The 22,705-nt window shown below is 39.2% G+C and overlaps 1 protein-coding gene across 2 annotated transcripts; it reads left to right on the plus strand.

Moving 5' to 3' along the window:
* The first annotated feature begins 36 nt into the window (after positions 1-36).
* Positions 37-22,704, plus strand: virma (vir like m6A methyltransferase associated). Of its 2 annotated transcripts, none has more exons than XM_059567914.1 (23): positions 37-158; positions 6,714-6,826; positions 7,718-7,804; positions 7,957-8,005; positions 8,323-8,488; positions 8,571-8,690; positions 10,027-10,257; positions 10,652-11,855; positions 12,411-12,935; positions 13,212-13,366; positions 13,549-13,631; positions 13,900-13,993; positions 14,377-14,921; positions 15,190-15,425; positions 16,457-16,936; positions 17,291-17,423; positions 17,511-17,627; positions 17,739-17,899; positions 19,265-19,361; positions 19,615-19,781; positions 19,880-20,226; positions 20,334-20,477; positions 22,352-22,704. In XM_059567914.1, the coding sequence occupies exons 1-23, from the start codon at positions 96-98 to the stop codon at positions 22,534-22,536; spliced, it is 5,502 nt and encodes a 1,833-aa protein (XP_059423897.1). In that variant the 5' UTR covers positions 37-95; the 3' UTR covers positions 22,537-22,704. The 2 variants fall into 2 exon arrangements, with proteins under 2 accessions (XP_059423897.1, XP_059423898.1); XM_059567915.1 differs by having other exon boundaries at positions 17,742-17,899.
* Position 22,705: the final 1 nt, after the last annotated feature.

Genomic DNA, 22,705 nt, shown 5'->3' on the forward strand with positions numbered 1-22,705 from the left:
ATCTACTGATTTTACAACACAACCAACGTTTGTGACGTTCGCCTTCAACTCCGGAAGTGTTTTCTTTACCGGAAGTCCTAATGTGACCAAGAAAGATGGCGGGGGATTCTGCAATGGAGCTGCTCTTTTTAGATACGTTCAAGCATCAGAGTGCAGAGGTAATCTTGCGAAGTTTTCCATCTCCACCCGTGTCTTTTTAACCGCATGATACAGACACTAAAGTCTATCAGATGTTAAAATATTTTTTTTTTCGCTTTCTTAAAGTTTCCATTGTTTTAACGCACTGAGCGCTGTAAACCGTTAGCTTGCTAAGTAGCACAGTAATTCATAAATATTCAATTCATGAAATATGTTAGTAACATTTGCATAATAACACCCGTTATTCTTCATTTAAAACAGTTACGTTAACTTGACGTTATTGTATTACGTTTAAGTTGTTCCCCAGAGCAAGCAAACTCGTGGTTATATTGTTATTGTTGACCGCGTAAGTGCAGTTGCTTTTAACAAGTAGATTGTAACGTTACTGTGACGATAATTCATTTTTTAATGTATTAATTAACAATAAGATGCTCATATATTGTTGTAAAGGTATCAACCGGTGCCTGTTCAGATATGCCCCTGGTTCATGTTTATCTGACAGCACCCCATGTGCATGTAAACAAGAAGATCTGTCTGTAATCTACAGAAGTAGCCTGAGGTTAAAGTGTGTGGAGTTGGGGTCAATAGGAAAGCAGAAACACCGTGTATTCAATGTACCGTTTAGCTAGTGATTAATATTTGAATTGCATCTATTTGAGCTCTTTTAACCGCTGTGGTTGTGTGAAAGCTTTTTTTTTTTTCTTTGTGTCTTATGATTCTGTATAGCTGCATTCACACTAGAGGTGACTTTTTTCACTGCATGTTGCTGGGGGCTGGCCATTCTTAAGTTGACAAATCAGTTTTCTTGCCGCTAAATACAAACATTTTGGAGGCAAAAGACAAAAGATAATATAAATTAAACATTTACATAAAAACGAAAAAGTTAATGAAGACGGCCAGGGCGGAATTAGTAATTTGGGGGCCCTAAGCAAATGTCAGCTATGGGACCCCAACACAACTACTAAGCATGCTCTTTTACACCTAACCCTTACTTTGCTCTCTCTCTCTGTCTCTGTCTCTCACACTCATAGTTTATAGTTTATTTACCTCTTCACAACTTATAAAACATTTGACGCTCTCCAGAACACAAATAAACACTGGAGCGTTTGCCAAATATTTTTTGCCAATATCAGATGGGGGCCCCCTAAACGGCTGTTTACCCCGCTTATTGGTTGAGTTCGCCCCTTATGATGGCAGGGATCAGCCTCATTTCCATCACTGCTGAGCTGAGAGGAGAACGATCACACTTCTTTCCTATTGGCTGTCCCTCCCAAAAGTTGCTCTTCATTTGCATAAAGTTGTAGGATTCTGAACTTTGTCACGTTGCTGGACACACCCCATCCATCTCCATTGAAATCTGGTATCGTGTCGCTTTGTATTGCGTGTCGCCTGTAGGCTTGCCGCGATAGAAGGTGTAAATGGTGATACCGGTGTTAAAGGGTTAGTTCGCCCAATTTGCAAAATTATGTCATTAATAACTTACCCTCATGTTGTTCCAAACCCGTAGGACCTCTGTTTATATTTGGAACACCGTTTAAGATATTTTAGATTTAGTCCGAGAGCTCTTAGTCCCGCCATTGAAGCTGTGTTAACAGTATACTGTCCATGTCCAGAAAGGTAAGAAAAACAACATCAGAGTAGTCCATGTGACATCAGAGGGTCAGTTAGAATTTTTTGAAGCATCGAAAATACATTTTGGTCCAAAAATAGCAAAAACTACGACTTTATTCAGCATTGTCTTCTCTTCCGTGTCTGTTGTAAGACAGTTAAAAACAAAGCAGTTTGTCATATCCAGTTCGCGAACGAATCATTCGATGTAACCTAATTTTTTTAACCAGTTCACCAAATCGTACTGAATCGTTTTAAACGGTTCGCGTCTCCAATACGCATTAATCCGCTAATGACTTAAGCTGTTAACTTTTTTAATGTGGCTGACACTCCCTCTGAGTTCAAACAAACCAATTTCCTGGAGTAATTCATGTACTCCAACAGTACACTGACTGAACTGCTGTGAAGAGAGAACTGAAGATGAACACCGAGCCGAGCCAGATAATGACTCGTTCACGAGTCAAGAACCGTTTCTGTCAGACGTGTCCGATTCGAGAACCGAGGAGATGATGATACTGCGCATGTGTGATTCAACGTGAAGCAAACCGACACACAGAGCGTCTGAACTGAACTTATTCTTTTGGTGATTGATTCTGAACTGATTCTGTGCTAATGTTATGAGCCCAGGTAAACCGAAGGCTTGCAATCATCGCCAATGACGCCATTACGTAGAGCGAAATGGACGTAACTGGGGTGAACTGGTTCAAAAAGATCCGGTTACATCGAATGTTTCGTTCGCGAACCGGATATCACAAACTGCTTTGTTTTGAACTGTCTTTGGACAAATTTTTGCTATTTTTGGACCAAAATGTATTTTCAATGCTTCAAAAAATTCTAACTGACCCTCTGATGTCACATGGACTACTTTGATGATGTTTTTCTTACCTTTCTGGACATGGACTGTAGGGATGCACCGAAATGAAAATTCTTGGCCGAAACCAAAAACCGAAAAAGAGAAAACCAAGGCCGAAAACCGAAACCGAAACACCGAAAGAAATTATGCCAATTATTAGTACCATTGCATTTATTGCTATGACCGTGTATTAACTTTACTAAAATTAAGACATTGGAATTGCATAAATTAATATTAAAGTTTCAAAGATAATTACAATTACATAAATTATAAAAAACATAAAAATACATAATTACAAATTATGCAAATATTCATTAAGCACATTGCAACAATGCACAGTATAAAATAAAATTCAAACTAAAAATTTATCCCACTCATGTGTATAATAAATAATAATGTACAGTAGTGTTGGGCGATATGGTCATTTTTCAAATCGTCATATCGTCAGCCCATGAGATCGATGATACACCATATTATCATGCATGGGTGGAGCAAGAGAGAGACTCTTTGTTCTTGTCATAGCATAACTATTGGGTGTTTTAAACCGCGCAGGTGCGAGAGAGAGAGAGCCTATGAAGTCACCAATAATCAAAAAATAATACTTTCAAACATACTGACTGATTTAACTAACGTTTAATATAAAAATACTGTATTTAAAACAGCTAGTTCATACATAGTCGGATGCAACTGTCATATCGCACGTCTGCATCTGCGCAGGGAAGTTATCAGTCTAAATGTTCTGCAAAATCAGTCAACGGTGAAAATCAATAGCAGATTTAATTTCAAGTCCAACAGTTTAACACTAATATTGGGCATAAACAAACATTTAAATATAAAGTATTTAAAACAGGTAAGTTGATATATTTGTAGTAAAGTTGAATTGAACTGATGCATCACTCATACAGCGCTCCGGACCGCGCGCCTCATGACGAGTCTGACGCACCGTCACAGAAACAAGAATGAGATGCATCCTAACATAACTTTGGCATTAAACTCAGTTAGTGAGGGCTCGTTTAATATATTGCACATACAGTATATAGGCCGTTTAGATTACTTGTTAAAGTGCAATTAAATACCTTATATCTGCAGACGATGTACGTCTGTTTGTGGATGGAGACTTTGTAACGGCCAAAACTATGTATTTTGCATGCATCACATTATAGTGCGGTGTGCATGAAAATAATAACAAGACGGCAGATTGAACTTATTATCCATGGTGGTTCTCACGTAGTCCTTCTACGTCATCACCACACAGTGTGTTTTATAAGTTAAGTGATCAGTCTTTAAGAAAAGTATCATAATATCATCTTGATTATCGACAGAGAATTCTGCTTATGTCGATATCTCTGACGATCGTCGATACACGATACTATCGTCTATCGACACAACCCTAATGTACAGGCCTGCAGAAAGGTTTTAAAATGAACTGTTCTCTCATAAAAACAAAGTGCATTTAGGTGAAGTGCATTTGAATTTATTTCTCTGTAGGACTAGAAAGTGCATTACTTCTCCAGTATAGGCAAGAGGGTTATCACTTCTGGGGATGGGGACTTCAGACAGATAACCATCTAGCTGTTGAGCAGTTGAGCTTGTCATCTGCCTGACATTTGAGAAATATTTGAGAGAGTGTATTTAAATAGGGCCAGGGCATAAATAAACATTTTTATCAAATTAAAGCAGAAATCTAGCAGAAAATCTAGCAGAAATATGGCTACAATCTAATATTATGTATGTATATGTGTGTGTGTGTGTGTGTGTCTATATATATATATAATATATAATATATATGTCACATATATAGTAGCCTAAGAACAAAATAGCCAACGTATTATTATTATTTGAGGCACTTTCTTGCAGAATTTCACTGAACACATCAGACAATGAGGGTGCATGTTCCTCATCTGGTGCAGAGACGAGTCTTTTTTTCTGCTCTCTGATCTGTCTCCTGCGCTTGGAGCTTCTCCGTCTCCACGCGCGTTCTCCACGTCCAGCACGGCCTGGATCATTTCTCATGCGCGCTGCCTTATTTCCGCATCCAAGTAATGGTCTTTATAACGCGGATCAAGCACATTCGTGATGAAGTGCAGAGGATCCGAAAAGATCTCAGTGAGACGTGTGCTAACAGACTCTATAAGACTGTACTTTTCTTTTTCACTTCGTGGTCCGTCTCAATCTCTTTGTTAGGAGACGCTTTAGTGCTGCGAATAAAGGAATAAGAAGAGAGAGAATGTTCTCTATTAAAACCCTCTGTTGTGAAGTGAATGTCGTGGGGAGCTCGTGGTCTGCGCTATGCAGGTGCACTTGCAGGTCGCGGTTTCTGTTTGCGTCATCACAAAATTACGGCCGTGTTGTTTCGGTGATAAAAGTCTTTCGGCTGAAAACCAAAAATACTTTTGGGCCATTTTCGGCCGAAAACTTTCGGTGGCCGAATATTTGGTGCATCCCTAATGGACAGTATACTGTACACACAGTATACTGTTTCAATGGAGGGACTGAGAGCTCTCTGACTATATCTAAAATATCTTAAACTGTGTTCCGAAGATAAATGGAGGTCTTACTGGTTTGGAACGACATGAGGGTGAGTTATTAATTACATAATTTCCATTTTTGGGTGAACTATCCCTTTAAGCCACAACACCAGTTATGTCACTTGCCCACCGTGGCACTGACCCCCACTGTCATCCCCATAGTAATAAAAATCTTTAGTTCAGTTCGAAAAGAGGGGAATGCCCATGCCCCCACGTTGAAACTGGTTTTACCGGTGTTGTCACACATCGATTAACCGGTGGGAAAATTTTCTCACTGTCATAACCCTAGTCGCTTATAGTTGTGAATGTGGCTTAACTTCTCTATTGGTAAAGAAATAGTTCAGTTAAAAATCTAAATTTTCTGAAGATGTAGATGAGTTTTCTTTATTGGGTCAGATTTAAAGAAATGTAGCACTGCATCACTTGCTCACCAGTGGATCCTCTGCAGTGAATGGGTGCCGTCAGAATGAGTGCTTTCAGATGGAGCAGCATTTAATACACCGAGCCATAGATCACTGACAAGCTATGTGATATCGCATTCATAATTGAGGATGAATCACCTGTGATTATAAATGCGATATTGCATAGCTTATCAGTGAACTAGGGCTCTGTGTATTAAATGCTGCTCCATCTGAAAGCATGGGATGAAGATATACTAGTAATCACAGAACCGGCTTTTACTGATGAGATGCGCGTCCAGGGTGAATATTGATGTTTTGTCTAGCACTGAGGAAGAGCTTTTGTCTTGAAAATGCTTTGCACTTTTCACTTGTTTTTTACGGCCTCCTGATAAAGCATTAAGTAAAAGATTTTTTTGAGGAAGTGTAAAGTCTGCATATTACCGTGTGCAGATTTTTCTGCTGATCATCGTATCTTCCAGAAATGTACCCTAAAATTTTAATCATGACTAAACGTTGACAGCACAAAGATAAAAAAAAAAAAGTTTAAATCAGTGTGCTCAAATTATGAGAGATACAGCCTCATAAACTTACAAAATTGTTACTATATAAAGCTCATTTTTAGGTTTCAACTAGTTACCTGGCATGGATTAAAATAATCTTAAATTGCTATCAACAGTTATAGCCTTTATCTGAGAATCGCTTTACATGCAATTTCTCCTGTTTCCAATGTTTTAAATAGTATCCTGTTAGTGAAGGCTGGAGACAGATCTCTTGTCCTGGAATTTGTCTTGTTAGGGTGTGTATGTATGTATCTGTTTGATTGGTGTTTTTGTTTTGTTAGTGATCTGCAACCCCACAGGTGTATTCCAACAGCTCTGTAAAAACAGGTTGGACAGGCCTGTTGCCCTATGACAGTTTGTTGAAGAAGAGACTAGGCTATATACACCATTCAGCCATTTTTAGATTCAATTAGAACTTCTGAGAATTCTTTTGTGTATTCAAATACCATGAATCATAGGAATCCTAATTCCAAGACTTTAACAGATGAATAAGCCGGACAGTTTTTCTGTTTGGCTGCTCAGTCAGGGTGTGTCGGGCCCTTGTATCAGTCTATCTGTCATAACATTTATCCATGTCTTGATAAGTAAGCTTCGTAACATTTTTCCATGTCTGTCTTATTACAAGTTGACAAATGTGGACGTTGTGCGGTTTCCTTACGGCGTCTTGATCACAGAAGTGCGAGTCATTCCCCCTGGCATCAAAGCACACAGCAACCTGCCTGACAGCAGAGCGTTTGGGTGAGAAAACACACTCACATACAAAAGTACAACATACACACACTCTTGTCTAAAAGTACAGCAACAAATGAAATAGTCTATAAAGAATCACACAACAGCTAGTGAATCCCTCTACACAGGTGCTACTTATTGGTCTGTGCCATCCACATTACATGACCAATCTTGGGTTAGGATGGTTCACTGGTCCTCCAACAGCCAGCTAGTCATTTAGAGAAGGCTTTTTATTTCAAGAAGTTTATAATGTTTTTTTTAGTACCAGTATGGTGAATCTAGAGACAACTTATCCAAAATGATTTTTTGACTGCTGACATTCTAACAGTTATAAAAGAAGTTAAGAAAAGTTGAATCCGAAAATCTGAATTCATCCCCTTTAAAAAACAAAAAATTCACTACACCTAATATGACAGTTAACAGTGCTTCTAGAAGCCTTCTACCATGTTTATAGTGTGTACAAACTTTTCCAGTGAGTAATTCTGTGGTGTCCTCAGGAGTGAAATGGCTGGAGGACATTTGAGGAAATTGGAAAAGGTTTCTGTTATCCCTTTTGTTCCTTCTTTAAAACCAGATCCACCACACCCCTTATTCTCTGACCACTCTGAGCTTTTCCCATGATCTCATCCCACTTGTCTCCATACCTGTTAAGAGGCCAATGAGAGTAAAGGGAAGTTTGTTTTAATAGCCCAGACTACATAACACTATTCTTTATTCTGTCCTTTTAAAATGATAAAATTGACATTAAATCTGTATAGAAAAAGAGGCATTTTTTAAATGATTCCTGCAAACTAACTGATTTACAGGAAGTTTGAATAGACAGAAAATAGCTTCCGATGGCAAATAGGGGTTTCAGTTTAAGTTTTGACGGTTACAATGCCCCTTCCTGTGTATCTTCAGGGAAACAGCCCCTCATGCATTCCAGTTGGACCTGTTCTTCAACAATGTGTCCAAACCCAACGCCCCGGTGTTTGACAGGTTGGGCAGGTACTAAATAAACTCACACACACACATGCACATCTGTGTCGGACAGGCTCAGCAAGAAATACAGTACGCTGTCTCACAAATCTCTAGCTGAATAGATTCATGTACTTTTTGGATTGTTCAAATCACTGAAGTTGGTGTTCGTTTTGCACTAGCCTCGAGTACGATGAGAACAAATCAATCATCTTCAGGCCTAATGGGAAGGTAAGAGACCCCCTCATGACAACTCGGCATCAAACTTCTGTATAAAACTTACACACATTCACCAGTATGTTTCTGGTTTCTCCACATCAACTGACAGCATCTTTCTTTGGCTTTGAATACTTCAAAAGCATTTTCTGAAATCCACGATGTATTTGCAGATGCCTCTTTAATGACTAAAGCTGTCAGCTCCAACACTCACGTGGCTTGCAAACAAATGATCCTTCATTTGTGTTTTGGACTGAGCAATTTTTTTGCTCCTCCCCTTTAAGAGTCTCGAACCGTGTCCTAATTTTCATTTTGTCTTTGTGCTATTGAAGATAAACACAGATGGGTTAGTCCTGCGTGGATGGTACACATGCCTGACGTTGGCAGTGTATGGCACAGCCGAGCGCCCCCACAGCCACGAGCGGGACTCTCCGCCCCCTCCACCACCCCCTCTGCCCCAACAGCAGCAGCTGGGATCCAAGCGGATCGTTAAAACTGGTCAGCACAAATATTATATACACAAATATATAACGTGGTCATTATGTCAAGCATTGAACATGAGTGTGTAAATCTATTGCAGAGTGGGAGAATGAAGAACAGTTTAATGGCAGCCCACCCAGACCACAACCTAGGGGGCCACGGACACCACCAGGACCACCACCTCCAGATGATGATGACGAGGAGGCACTACCTACACCTGGTCAGTGTATGTCTGTGTAGAAAAGATTAAGTATTAGATATAAGAGAAGAAAACTCAAAAAGCTGATAAAAAATATATATATATAATATATCAGTGCTATCAAAATTAGTGAGTTAATGCAGATGAAAAAAATATTTAATGCAGTTAACACGGGGCAGAGCTATGGTTGTCCACCCCACTCATAACTGCTGCTTCTGTCTAATTTTTCTTGACAAGAACTATTATTTATTCAAATGCATAACATTTTTACAACCACATAAAACAGAAGACTTTTCAGATGCGTGCTCCAGTTTCGCCAAAAGAGCGTGGAAATGCTACTGTGCTCATAGCATGTGCTCTTCAATTACATTCCCAAATGCACCAGCATGTGCTGTAGCCTGTATCATTTCATATCAAAGCATGAAAAACTACAAGCATGCAATGTCTAAATTATGTTTTCAGTTAAAGGTGCACTAAGCGATTTTTTTTGACCGAGTCCCAAAACACACTTGTTGCCAATCAGCAATAAGGGGGGATGTCTTTTATTGACAGAGAGAAGAGAGCGCTCAGTTTGAGTACAAGACGGATATTAGCAGATCGACTATAGATAGAGAGAGATGGATAATATATATGTATTTGTTACATGAATCACATTTAAGAACATGTCTCTGAAATACACTGGTTTTCCTAACTGTCCAGGAGCACTCCATCATTGTCACACTCATGTAAACACACCCCATTCAACTCATTAGTAGAGACTTTAAGACCTGAAGTGGGTCAGAATAACTTTATTCAATTTCTGTATATTTCCTACTTGCTGAAGGGCACAGGTAACTAAATATGATATTAATTATAATGGGTTTATGTGAACATTGTTTGAAGTTCACTTTTATTTTAAGTATTTAAGGAAGTTATTTTAAGTAGTATAATAAATGTTAAGTTTGATAGCTCTTGTCATGTTGAATGGCTAGTCAATGGTTAAATATTTGGAGAAAAAATCTTTCACAGAGACATCATTAGTATTTAGTCATAAAAAAATGCTGTTATAGAAATATTACAAATATACCGGTACTGTCCTTGTTGTTTCTACATTAGTTTGAAAATTTAATTGGAAATTATTGCAATTTAACTTTTTTTTTTTTTTTACTTTAATGTTAGGTGGGCTTAATCGCAATTAATTTAAGAAAAAATGTGTGCTTTAGTTAAATTTTTTAATTGATTGACAGCACTTTATGTATATGTATGTGTATATTTTATATATATATATATATATATATATATATATATATATATATATATATATATATATATATTTGTATGTTGAGCACTGACCTTTATTGTGTTGTCTTTGGTTTAGGTCCAGTAAAGGTGGAGAGCACAGAACAGAGTGATGATTACCTGGAGCCTGTCTCACCTGAGCGAGGATCTCTTCCTGCAGATGAGAATTACTCAGACGCAGAGCAGGAGGATGATGAGGGTCCGGCTGATGATGAGGAGGATGAGGATGTGCAGTCTGAAGGAAGTGAGGCTGATGAAAATGTTGAAGAAGATGAAGTGGTTGAGGAGGTCACAGATGAAGATGGAGAAGGTGAGGAGTTGCAGTATTTGTGAGGGTGAATAAACCAGGTGCTCTGGGGAAGAATGACCCAGATATTTCATGTTTGAGGGCAAAAAATGCTCCCTAAATCAAATTGAAGAAATCTATTATGTATATTTGTTTAATTCATTAAATATAAATGTGCAACTATTTGTTAACTTACAAAAATTAAAAAAGTATGTATTTATCATTTATTTTATTGGAAACAATTAAATAAATACATATATGCATACATACCCACACATATAATGCTCTCATAAGGTAAACAATTGCAAATATTGCCCCCCTAATGACCCAAGACTGAACTTGCTAGATTTGCTGAGCCAATAACAATGTATCAGATGTTGTGTTTTCTGTGTCTGAAATGTTTTGCTATTGTACGCAGGTGATGATGGATATGAGCAGATATCCAGTGATGAGGAGGATTTGGAGAGTGGGGCTTTCAAGCTGCCTGCCTTTGACCTGGACTACACACCTGAAGACCTTGCATCACTACCAACCGTTCAGTATGATCCATACGAGCGTGAACTCCGACCCCTCCAGCACTCCACACCGCCACACATTACACGTTTTGAGGCAGAGCTAAAACACCTGAAGACGGTGGACACCGAGGACTCAAGCTCATTGTGGGCGGAGTCTGCAGCAAAACTATCAGAAATGTTGGAGGCCTGGGGGGAGGGACAGGGAGCAGAGCGAGGTGCAGGATGGGTAACTGCCTTAGAGGAGATCCCTGCCTTTCTGCTAAAAGGGATGAGCTTCCTGTCTATTAAGGACCCTGATGGGCTGAGTGAGAAGTTGAAGCAGCTGGTCGACTGGAGCTGTGAAGCTCTTAATTTGGACTTTGCCCTGGCACAGCCCATAGCGCTGAACTTACGCCAGCTCAAAGCAGGAACCAAACTGGCCTCTGCCTTGGCCGACTGTGGTGCCCAGGCTGTGCAGAATCTGCTGGAGAAAGGGATTGTTGGCAGCCTCCTAGGCTTGCTGTTTGCAGAACACGTTTCATCCACTCTGAAACTCAACGTGCTGCGCTCCCTCGACAGCATCATCAGTGAGCCACAGGGTATGGAGGCCCTGCTCAGAGACCGTCACCATGACAATGATGGAACGAGTGGGTACCAGCGTATGCTGGATCTGTTTCTGTTGGACCAAACCGTGCGTGTCGCAATGGCTGGCGCAGCCATCTTACAAAAGGGACATTTTTATGAGGTTTTGACTGACCTGCAGAAAACAGCCAGCATTTGGGCTGAACGCCATAACACAGTAGGGGAGGTGGGTGAGCGAGAGGGTATCGAGAGTGAGAGAGAAGCTGGAGAGAGAGACAGAGAAAGCACTGAGAGGGAAGGAGATGAGAGGGAGATGGAAACCCAGGAGGTAGAGCGGGAAAGCCCAATGGACATTGATACCTTGCTGGAATCTGCTTCTTTGTCAGAAGGTGACCTGGAAAGGCTGCAAGGTCTTCTGGAAGAACTGCTCCACCTGCTGGAGACAGCACCTCACTGTATGGTACAGCCTCCTGGGAAAGCTTTTCCCACCAGTGCTCGAATCACTGGGCCACCAGAGCGTGATGATCCCTATCCAACACTGTACAGGTCAGGACCATATGGCTACAAATCTATTGTCTTGTTTATTTATGATGAAAATTTGTGGTTTCTATTATATATATAGTCAATATTAATTGTTATTAAAGGGATAGTTCACCCAGAAAATGAAAATTCTGTCATTAATTACTAACCCTCATGTTGTTCCAAACCCGTAAGACCTTTATTCATCTTTAGAACACAAATTAAGATATTTTTGATAAAAACAAATAGAGCTTTTCTGACCCTCTCATAGAGAGGGTACTACCACAATCAAGGTCCAGAAACATAGCAATAACATCGGTAAGGGGTTCAACCATAATTTTACGAAGCTATGAGAATACTTTTTGTGTGCAAAGAAAACAAAAATAACGACTTTATTCAACAATAAAGTCCTTAATGAGTAATTAATAATAATATTTTTGGGTGAACTATCCCTTTAAGTTTAAATATAATAATTTTTAATTTATTTTTAATGTGTACTCAGCTATGTTATTTACCCCTTTTGTTCAAATATTTAGCAACTCTTTAATATTGCATTTTATTATTTACCCTATTATTTTACAGATACATGCATGCTTGTCACCTTCTGGAATCCCTGGCAGTTGTTCTGTCGTATCCAGCTACATGTGCCCACATCGGAGTCCTGCATGCTGTCAGAGAACTGATGCGTTTCCTATCACAGTCCCAGCAGGGCCTCCTCTTCCTCCTTAGCCAACACGAAACCACCAATTTGCTGCTTCGTCTCCTCACACCTCTTACTAACCTGACCCCACCCTCTCACTTGGCTCTGCTGACGCCCCTTTCAGAGGGTGAGGGTGAAGATGCTTCTGCAGGGGCAGAGGGTTCGATGGATGATGGTTTTTGGGTGTGGCTTATGCAGACTCTACATGCACTACAGGGTGTTGCTGAGCTGAGCGGGGCAGAGCTTGAAGATGGCGATAATCCAGGAGTTCTGGCAACACTTCACAGCCTGTATCTCATTAGTTTTAGCAGCACAGGCCGAAATGCTGTCGCACATGCTTTTAGCTTGGATAACAACCTCAGCTGTCTGGTCAACCTGGTGGAATTCCATGCCAAAGAGGGCCAAGGGTGAGAATATGCTAATACACCTGTTGTATATAAACAGGGTTTTAAAAATAGCTGATCTGCCAGAGTGTATATTTTGGCAATCTATATAATGAGGTATAAGAATATTATGTGTTTGCGTTGAATGTTTCTTGACACCATGTAGTAGATAGGTTGTTAGTAAACACAGATTTGCCAAATACAGAACCCTGAGGCACTCCATAGTCATTTTCACTTAATGTACTGTGTCTTCTTACGTGACTTGTTCTCTTGCTGATTTCCTCTAACTCTCTCATACAGGGAAGGAAAAGCAAGGAAGTCTGTAACATATAACTATGCCTGTATGCTTGTACTGCTGGTGATTCAGACATCAGGTGATCTCCGGATGATGGAGCACTATGCCGCTCAACTACTTAATGTTTCCAAAGCGGATGAAAACAATGCCAAGCTTCAAGGTGAGACTGCTACTCTTTTGCAGCCCACCAAACACTTCAATATCAGTCAAACCTTCAGTTCTGTGATCTATTAAAAAGCAGTTCTGTGATCAATTTTTTCCAAGGCCCTAAAAGCCATTTAATAATTTTGATAAATGTAAGTGCCATCACATCTGACCTCTATGATAAAATGTGTTTTTCAGAGCTTTCTAAGTGGTTGGAGCCACTTGAAAAATTACACTTTGATATCAGTGGTATTCCTACACTTATTGACTACATAAAGCAGGTGAGGTTATCAACCACATAATATGGCATTTTAAAGGGGTTTAAGATTATAGAGAATGAGTTAAATCATGTATGCTAATTTAATGTTAGGCATTGATCAAGACATTAAAGCACTGATGGTTTAAGTTTCAACAAGAACAAGAACAAACACAACAATTTGATCTCCCATAAAACAAAACTAACTACTCCACTCATATGCTCAAATGTTCAAGGCATCATACAATTATTAAATATGGTGTAGCATTGAAACGTTGCTGTTTCTTTGTCAGAATCTGGAGAACTTGATGACAGCAGATGGGGTGGGTCTTGTAACCGCTCTCAGAGTGTTGTGTCACATTGCCTGCCCTCCAACCACTGTGCCAGGTACATGTAAACATATTGTATGCCTTACTTTTAACTTGGCTTGTCTTAAATAGATACTAAACAAACAAAAAGTTTTAGTCTATCTATCTATCTAGGCTTTGCAGTATAAATGCACCTAATTTTAGACATTATCTATTATATTCTTATAATTAATCCAATTTAAATATAAATCCTGTCATTTATATTTTGATAAATACTTAAATAAATAAAAAAGTGTTGCAAATATTTAAATGAATACATTTTAATTTTAAAGAAATGTTCAGTAGATTATCTGCTTTGCTGCATTCTCAAATTGTTTCATTTAGCACTGGTATTATTGACTGCTGAAACCTATTGATTACCAATAAAAATGTTAACTTATGTGAATCATTGTGTATCTGCAGGCCAGCAGAAAGACTTGAAGTGGAACCAGGCCATCATAGCACTCTTCAGTGCAGAGGGCATGGACACTTTTATTAAAGTCCTCCAAAAGCTTACATCGCTGCTGCTGCTGCCATGGCGACTACATGGTCCAATGGCACCCACAGCGCAGAGACTCATGATGCTGTCAGTGGCTTCCTGCTCGCTGAGACTCATCCGAGCCATGCTGACAGAGCTACTGTGCGGTGGAACCTGTGAGTTCCGTGACGTGCGTGTGCCCTCCGTCTGTGTCGCCCTTCACAAGATCCTCTGCTCCACCCCAACAACCGGTCGCCTGGATGCAGAGGAGCTGCGTATCCAGGGAGACGTGACCGAGATACTGTTAACATTCACACATGCTGTTAGCCAACAGATGACGGGTTCAGAGGAGACTGTGGCTGGAAACAGCTGGTCTCTGATGCTGAGGGAAGTGTTGAACTCTGTACTGGCTGCTCCAGAGAACATCTACAGCAGCCTTAGTCTGCTGTCAGAACTGCTTCCTCTACCTCTGCCCATGCAGACCACTCAGGTAACTGAACACGCTAGCGGCTACAAGTACCTGTCGCTGCTTGCTGCTGATTGTCATACAAACAGGAGCTCTGATCCAAACCCTTGTGATCTGCCAGCCTGACTAGACACTTTTTAGACAAATTTGGACAAAACTACTAACATGAGGATGATTTCAAAACACAGGCAGCTAATTTATGCTTCCATAACTGTTTTGTTAATTACCAGGAGGTATTTCTAGAAAATAGTTTATTTAATTTACTCTTTCCATCTCTCTTTATCTCTTTTAGGCACTATCTGTGCAAGACATCGGGGTTGCGATGAACACGAGAAAGTTGTGGAGTGTTCACTTACACGCTCAGGCTCGAGTATTACAGGAAGTGTTGAGGTGCGTGTGTGTCAACAGCTGTCCGCCGCTGCTCTCCATGCTCCGCCGCGTGTGTGTGCAGCTCTGTGATCTTGCTGCCCCCACTGCGACTCTGGTGATGAGGACATTGTTGGAGCAGCTGCAGGAGGAAATGCAACAGTAAGACACAGTCGTCATATTAAGGGCAGTTTGTTAATAGCTTGTAGATTTGTTTTAATAAGATTTCAAGAACAATTATACATTTATATTTATACACATGAACATAAAAATAACACTTTTTTTATTTTATTTTAGCATTTATAATTAAACATTTATAAAACATTTTTATATACACATATATTTCTTATCTAAATGTTATAAAAACATAGTTAATGATGTATTTAATGACTTAAAGAGGTAGTTCACCCTCAAATGAAAATTCTGTTATTAATTACTCACCCTCATGTCGTTCCAAACACGTGAGACCCTTGTTAATCTTCAGAGCACAAATTAAGATATTTTTGATTAAATCTGACAACTTTCTGACCCTGCATTGACAGCGACAGAACTAATATGTTCCCAGACCCAGAAACGTAGCAAGGACTTCGATAAAACAGTCCATGTGACATCAGTGGCTCAACTTCTATTTTGTGAAGCTACGAGAATACTTTTTGTGCACAACGAAAACAAAAATAACACAATTTAACAATTTTTCTCCCAAAGGTAACGTCTTCCACCTTTTTGAAGAGTACCACGACGAATGCACTTTCTCCTAAACGTAAAAACACTGATTATGTTAAAAATCGAGCTCTCAGATTTAATCAAAAATATCTTAATTTGTGTTTCGAAGATGAACAAATATCTAACAGGTTTGGAATGACAGTAATTAATGACAGAATTTTCAGAATTATAAATATTTATTGTTATTAAATATTATATTATTAAAAATAGTAATTTACAAATGTAGGAGTTGCAATTAGAATGTGCGACATATCTGGCAGACTTCCTGTAATTCAGCTGTGGACCTCTTGTTGGGGGATATTTTTAGCTATATGCAGTTAATTAAATTAAATCACCAACATATAATAAAAAAATAATTATGAGGTCCCTAGGTCTAGTGATAACTGATTAAGCCTAGATACTTTTAAATGGGTTAGCTTGACTGGTGTTTATATTCCAGACAGCTCAAATGGACTGTGTTGTGTGTTTAGGGAGGCAGCTGGCTCACGCCTGATGAGGTTACTAGCTCTCCTCGACTCACTGGGATCTCAACGGGCTTGCAAATCAGCCATGTTGGCTCTACTGGGTGGATCTGCACGCAATGAGGGCCGGAGTGATGGGAAAGTGGAGGACAAACTGTCTGAACTTCTTCCCTCAATGGTTGCCATGCTTATCCTACCTGCAGACGCTGCACTGTCAGCACAGCAGAATGCTGAATTGACGGCTACCATCCTTCTGTCACTGTGTGACCAGGACGTGTCACTGGTCGTGAGTGGCTCGGGTGAAGCCTCGGTGTCTGAGGTAGAGCAGCTGGCCAACGCACTGCCGACCAGAGACATGATGACATGCATATGTGACGGGATGCTGGAAGTGTTGGGAAATGCACACAGCAGCTACACACTCCAGCTCACATGTCTGCGAACCATGATGTTTCTCACTGAGCATGACTATGGTCTCTATCACCTGAAAAGGTATCACAATGCGTTTGACGTCATTATTGGAGAATTTTTAAAATGTTATGGTTAATATAGAATTTTTAATTGTTTGCTCATTTTCCTCTTTTTTTTTTTTTTTTTTTTTTTTTTTGTTAAACAGTTAAATGCAATCTTCTCTCTTTTTTTTACCATTTAAAATTATTTTCATTTTTATGTTTTATATTTATTTATTTAGACAAAATAGTATAGGATTTTCATATTTATCGGTTATCGGTCATTAAGTGAAAATAATTATCAAAGCATCCCTAGGCTTCTTTACAGTAATATGAAAGATGAAAATGTTTTTATGCGTGATATTTGTGGGTTAATGTTCTTGTGTTTGTGTTCCAGCTCTCTGAAGAAACACAGCTTGGCCATTTCCTCTCTGATCCGCAGGGAAACCACGTCCTTCAACAAAGAGTTAACCGAGCTCCTCTCAGCCCTGTTTGACTTTTTGAGACAGATTCTGAACAGTGAAGCCATGGTAGGCCCACCATAGAATCAGTACATTTGTGCTTGTATGCATGCATGCGTGTATATGTTAATAATACATATTCTTTATGCTACATAGGATGAAGACATAGACAGTCGCTCTTTAGCTCTTAGTGTGAGCGACATGAAGCAGCTGCTGCAGTGGAAGGAGGACTCAGGGGAACATCCTTTATCAGAACTGGAGAAACACATCATGGTACATGTGGCAGCTTAGGTTATATATCATAATTAAGCTGTGCCCTATAGCCTGAATGAAGAGAGACACACATTTATCTTGTCCTACTCTCTCGTATCCCCATGTGTGCAGAAGCTCTGTAAGGAGGATGAGTCTTTGGAGACTCTGCTGGAGAATGTGGCTGGACTGCGACAGATTATTGAAAGTTCTGGAGATGCCCCAACTAATGCAGAGCCTGAAGCAGAGCCCACTCTACCTGCACCAGAACCCCTTCAGACACAGTTCAACCACAGGTAGTACAGACAGAGAGAGTAATTGTGTATATGACTGGGTTTTTTTTTTAGAGTTAACGAAATCCATAAAAAACTAAAACTTTGAAATATTACTTGAAATAAACGTGAATTTAAATAAAATATTATATATTAAAAAATTAACATTTCAGTGCCAAGGCCGCTTTCTCATTTTCATTTAATTTGATGTGCTAAAATATAATATATAACAGTATCTCAGTAACATTAAAATAACACTTGTGTGTGAATTGAGTCAAGTGAGTTGCGATATAAAAGACTTGTTTAGTTAAACCTGTTAAGTTTAGAATACTTGTTGGTGTCGAGCAGAACTTCAACATGAGGCATGGTTACATATGGGGATCCGTGCTGGTTACTGAGGAAATACATCAACTTTGCACTGTGGATCGCAGGATCGGCTTTCACCATGAACGAAGAGGAGTCCAGCCTGGGGTCGTCACATGTGATTGCCGCAAGCCCAATGGACACCCCTTCATAGAATCCGCCGCCTAGGCTCACACACTTCGCTCACTCAAGGCCGCGACATCACAGAGATATTTCTCCGTTCGATATTCAATCCCACCATGAGAGAGGCTACGAGCAGCCTGTACAAGTTACACACTCAACGAAGATATAACACACACAATTCCCAACCAATAGCGATACTTGTTAGGCGTGCTCGCAGCTGATAGGTGGAGATAAACCAATGAGCATCTTAAAGACAGGTATACAAAATTTCCATATCTGGCCAGTACTAACGTAGGCTGTGCTGAGAACAGGGCAGAAGCAACAACGGTACTGTAAGGGCCTTCACAGAGATAACGGTGTTAAGGCATAACACACAATATGATTAGGTAGCACTGAGTGAGAAATGAATAACAGGAAGCGTTACATTTCCGTCACACGCTTGAGGTATTCGGTTAATCACAACGCACTGGATAGCTGGCCAATCACAGCACACCTCGCTTTTCAGACCGATGAGTCTTGTAAAAATTGACGCGTTTTAGAAGGCGGGCATAGAGGAGAAACAATAATGTACATAATGTGGAAAATAATGTGTTATTTTTACCTTAAACCGCATAAACACATTTCATTACACCAAATAATTTTCTTTTTAGCAGCATCATATGACCCCTTTAAATTCAACTTGAGAAACCTGCTTGCTATTCTACTTCTGTTGTGTGTGATCTAGTTGAATGCAAAAAAAAATTCTTCTTATTTAATTAAATGCCCCAACTGAATGTGTCTAAGTGGATTCGTTAATATTCTAAATATGTAGTTTTGCACATGCTTAGTATTAAATGAAAATACTTGAATGCCTAAATGTTACATTCTCTTTTTTCCCCTCACTAACTGGTTATCTACATTCAGGACTGTTTTCGTTCTCTCGGATGTCTTGGATGAGCAGTTGAAGGCCCTGTGGTTCTCTCCATTCCAGTCAGATGAGATGGAGACAGAAGTTGACATGGTGAGACGTGTTTGCGGGAACGATAAATATATTTGTGATTGAAATATATAATTAAGCAATTGGAGAGCAACGTACAAGTTACAGTTTATGGTAACACATTTTTGTTTCCTTATACAAATTTTAGAATGCAGAATTATTATGGCGACAATACATTTATTAGTCTGTATTATTAATAAATTATAAAAGTATAAAATGCTCTTAATGTTGTTATGTGTAGTGTTTTGTGTGAGCATTGTTAATGTATGTGTTGCAGGTGAAAGTAGACCTAGTTGCACTGGCCCAGCAGTGTTGTCCAGATCTAGACCTAAAGGCAGAGGTAGAACGTTCGTTCCTCAGTGAACCCTCTTCCCCAGGACACAGCAAACCCCCCAAAGGCTTCAGACTGGGCAAACACAAACATGAGACCTTCATCACATCCAGGTACACAATGTGTCTGCTTACAATTCTGGTCTGGGGTTACTACTCTTCCTTGAATGTATGAACTCTATATAGCTACAAATAATTGTTTTTGTTTGCAGTGGGAATCCAGATTATGTGGAGCCTGCGAAAAGAGCTCATTTCATGCCGGCCCCTCGGGGTCGGGGTCGTGGTGCTTTTGGCCAGCTCTCTCGACCACATGACATTTTCCGCCAGCGCAAGCAGAACACCAGTCGACCTCCTTCCATGCATGTAGATGATTTTCTTGCTGCAGAGTTCAAGGACGTGGGTCAACCCACTGGTCTGACCCTGCCCAAACGCCCACCAAAAGGAGGAGGAGCCAAGCCACCAACTAGAGGCTTGTTTACTGGAGGAACCAGAGGGAGGGGCTTCCAGAGTCACGCCCGCTTCTTCACTCCACCAGCCCCCAAGAGTGTGCTGCTTGCTGGTACACATATATGTTTGATTTAGCAAATATATATATATATATATATATATATATATATATATATATATACTCTTGACCCATTCATCAAAATAATTTGTTTGTTTTAGGTAACTACCCTCGTCGTGAGGGTGGTCGTGGTTCCACTTGGAGCACTCCAGTGACCGCTGACACTCACAGAGGGACTTACAGTGATCCTCGTGGAGGGCAAAACAACTTCACTCGACCGTTACCATCCAGACAGCCACCTACAGGTAGGCTTTTTGAAATGTTACACACACACACTATCAGTCAGGTGTTTTTTTAAGAAGTCTCTTCTGCTCACCAAGCCTGCATTTAAGATCCAAAAAATAATTATGTTTTCTGGTTTGAATATAATTTAAAATGTAATCTATTTCTGTGATTTCAAAGCTGAATTTCTAGCATAATTACTCCAGGCACATGATCCTTCAGAAATCATTCTGTTCTGATTTGCTGCTCAAAAAACATTTATTATTATTATTATTAAAAAAAACCGAGTACCGTATTTTTCGGACTATAAGTCGCATCAGTCCAAAAATACGTCATGACGAGGGAAAAAAAACATATATAAGTCGCACTGGACTATAAGTCACATTTATTTAGAACCAAGCACCAAGAGAAAACATTACCGTTTACAGCCGCGAGAGGGCGCTCTATGCTGCTCAGTGTAGACTACAGGAGCACAGAGCAGCATAGAGCGCCCTCTCGCGGCTGTAAATGGTAATGTTTTCTCTTGGTTCATTTCTCTCGGTTCATGTCAAATTAATTTTGATAAAAAAGTCGCACCTGACTATAAGTCGCAGGACCAGCCAAACTATGAAAAAAAGTGCGACTTATAGTCAGGAAAATACGGTAGATTTTTTTCACGTTTCTTTGAATAGTAATTCCAGAAGAACAACATTATTTGAAAAATAAACATTTGTAATATTATTAATGTCTTTATCATCACTTTTGATAAATTTAAAGCATCATTGCTTAATAAAATAATTAATTTCTATAATTTCTTTCCCAATAAATAAATAAAGAATTATACTGACTCCAAGCTTTTGAATGGTATAGTGTATAATGCTGCAAAAGCTTTTTATTTCAGATAAATGCTGATCTTTGGATCTTTCTATTCATCAAAAAGAAAACTGATAGAAAGCAGTTGTTTTACATAGAAAAAAATATTTCACAATATTACTGCTTTTGCTGTTTTTTGGATCAAATAAATGCAGGGTTGGTGGGCAGAAGATATATGTGTGTGTGTGTATGTGTGTGTGACCCTGGAGCACAAAACCAGTCATTAGTAGCAAGGGTATTTTTGTAGCAGTGGCAAACAATACATTGTATGGGTCAAAATTATCACTTTTTTTCTTTTATGCCAAAAATCATTAGGATTTTAAGTAAAGATCATGTTCAGATATTTTGTTAATATTCTACTGTAAATATATATACTGAATTTTTGATTAGTAATATGCATTGCAAAGAACTTAAGTTGGACAACTTTAAAGGCAATTTGCTCAATATTTTAATTATTTTTGTACCATCAGATTCCAGATTTAAGTTATAATTGGTTAGTTTTCAACTATTTTGATCAGATGTAACAGTAATCATAATTTAGTTATTTTCTTATGGCTATGTATGTAATATAAAAATGTAAACATAATAAATAATAATAATAATCAATTCAATTATATTCTCTTTAGGCATTGGCTATTAAATTAAATCTATTGTTCAACCTCTATCTTAAACCTCTATCTTACCCTTATATAATGTAAAAAAAAATTTTTCTTAAAAGTATGAAATTTAAATAAAATATAAAAGTTGCTTTTTATATATATATTATCATTTTTACATTTAACAGTAATAACAACAATACAGTTATTTCTCTTTCAACATTACCGGTTTAAAAAATCATATTGGTGAGTTGCTATTTTAAACTGGTGTGATAAATGTAAATAAGTGATACTGCCACCTGCTGGATGTGTCCCTCAGAGATGACTTCTTACTCATCATTAAATGTGTAAAATATTTCTGTAATGAATAAACTGTTTTTACAAGCTCTTTAGCTCACCCTACATCTACATGTCAAACAGTTCCTGACCCCTCTGTCCCAACTCTTCAGGTGCTTACCGATTGGCTCCTCGGGACAGAGCCACCAGAGGCAGAGGGACGGGCCTGTCCTGGCTGAGTGGTGGTGTTAGTGTAGGAGGAGGTGGAGTAAGTGGTGGTGGTCGTGGTCAAGGGAAGTTCAACAGTGGAGGAAGTGGAGGCGGACGGGGCCGTCACGTCCGCTCATTCACTCGCTAAACCCTTCCTGGAGCAAAGCAGACTCAGCCGTCAGGCTCTAAAGGACCAATCAGGATGTGGATCTGCTGTATCTGTTGCAACCATCGGATGATATTGTGTATATCATTGTCATGTTTTGTGTTTCTCTCATTTTTAAAACCGTTAAATATGATTAAATTCTTGTGAGTAT

Source organism: Carassius carassius, chromosome 15 (assembly GCF_963082965.1).
Source record: "Carassius carassius chromosome 15, fCarCar2.1, whole genome shotgun sequence".
NCBI lineage: Eukaryota > Metazoa > Chordata > Actinopteri > Cypriniformes > Cyprinidae > Carassius > Carassius carassius.

Coding starts and splice junctions, on each gene's coding strand:
- virma (XM_059567914.1), top strand. CDS start 96: ATGGCGGGGGATTCTGCAATGGAGCTGCTCTTTTTAGATACGTTCAAG. Junction 8,489..8,570: donor CAAGCGGATCGTTAAAACTG/GTCAGCACAAAT, acceptor AATCTATTGCAG/AGTGGGAGAATGAAGAACAG. Junction 16,937..17,290: donor GGTCTCTATCACCTGAAAAG/GTATCACAATGC, acceptor TTTGTGTTCCAG/CTCTCTGAAGAAACACAGCT.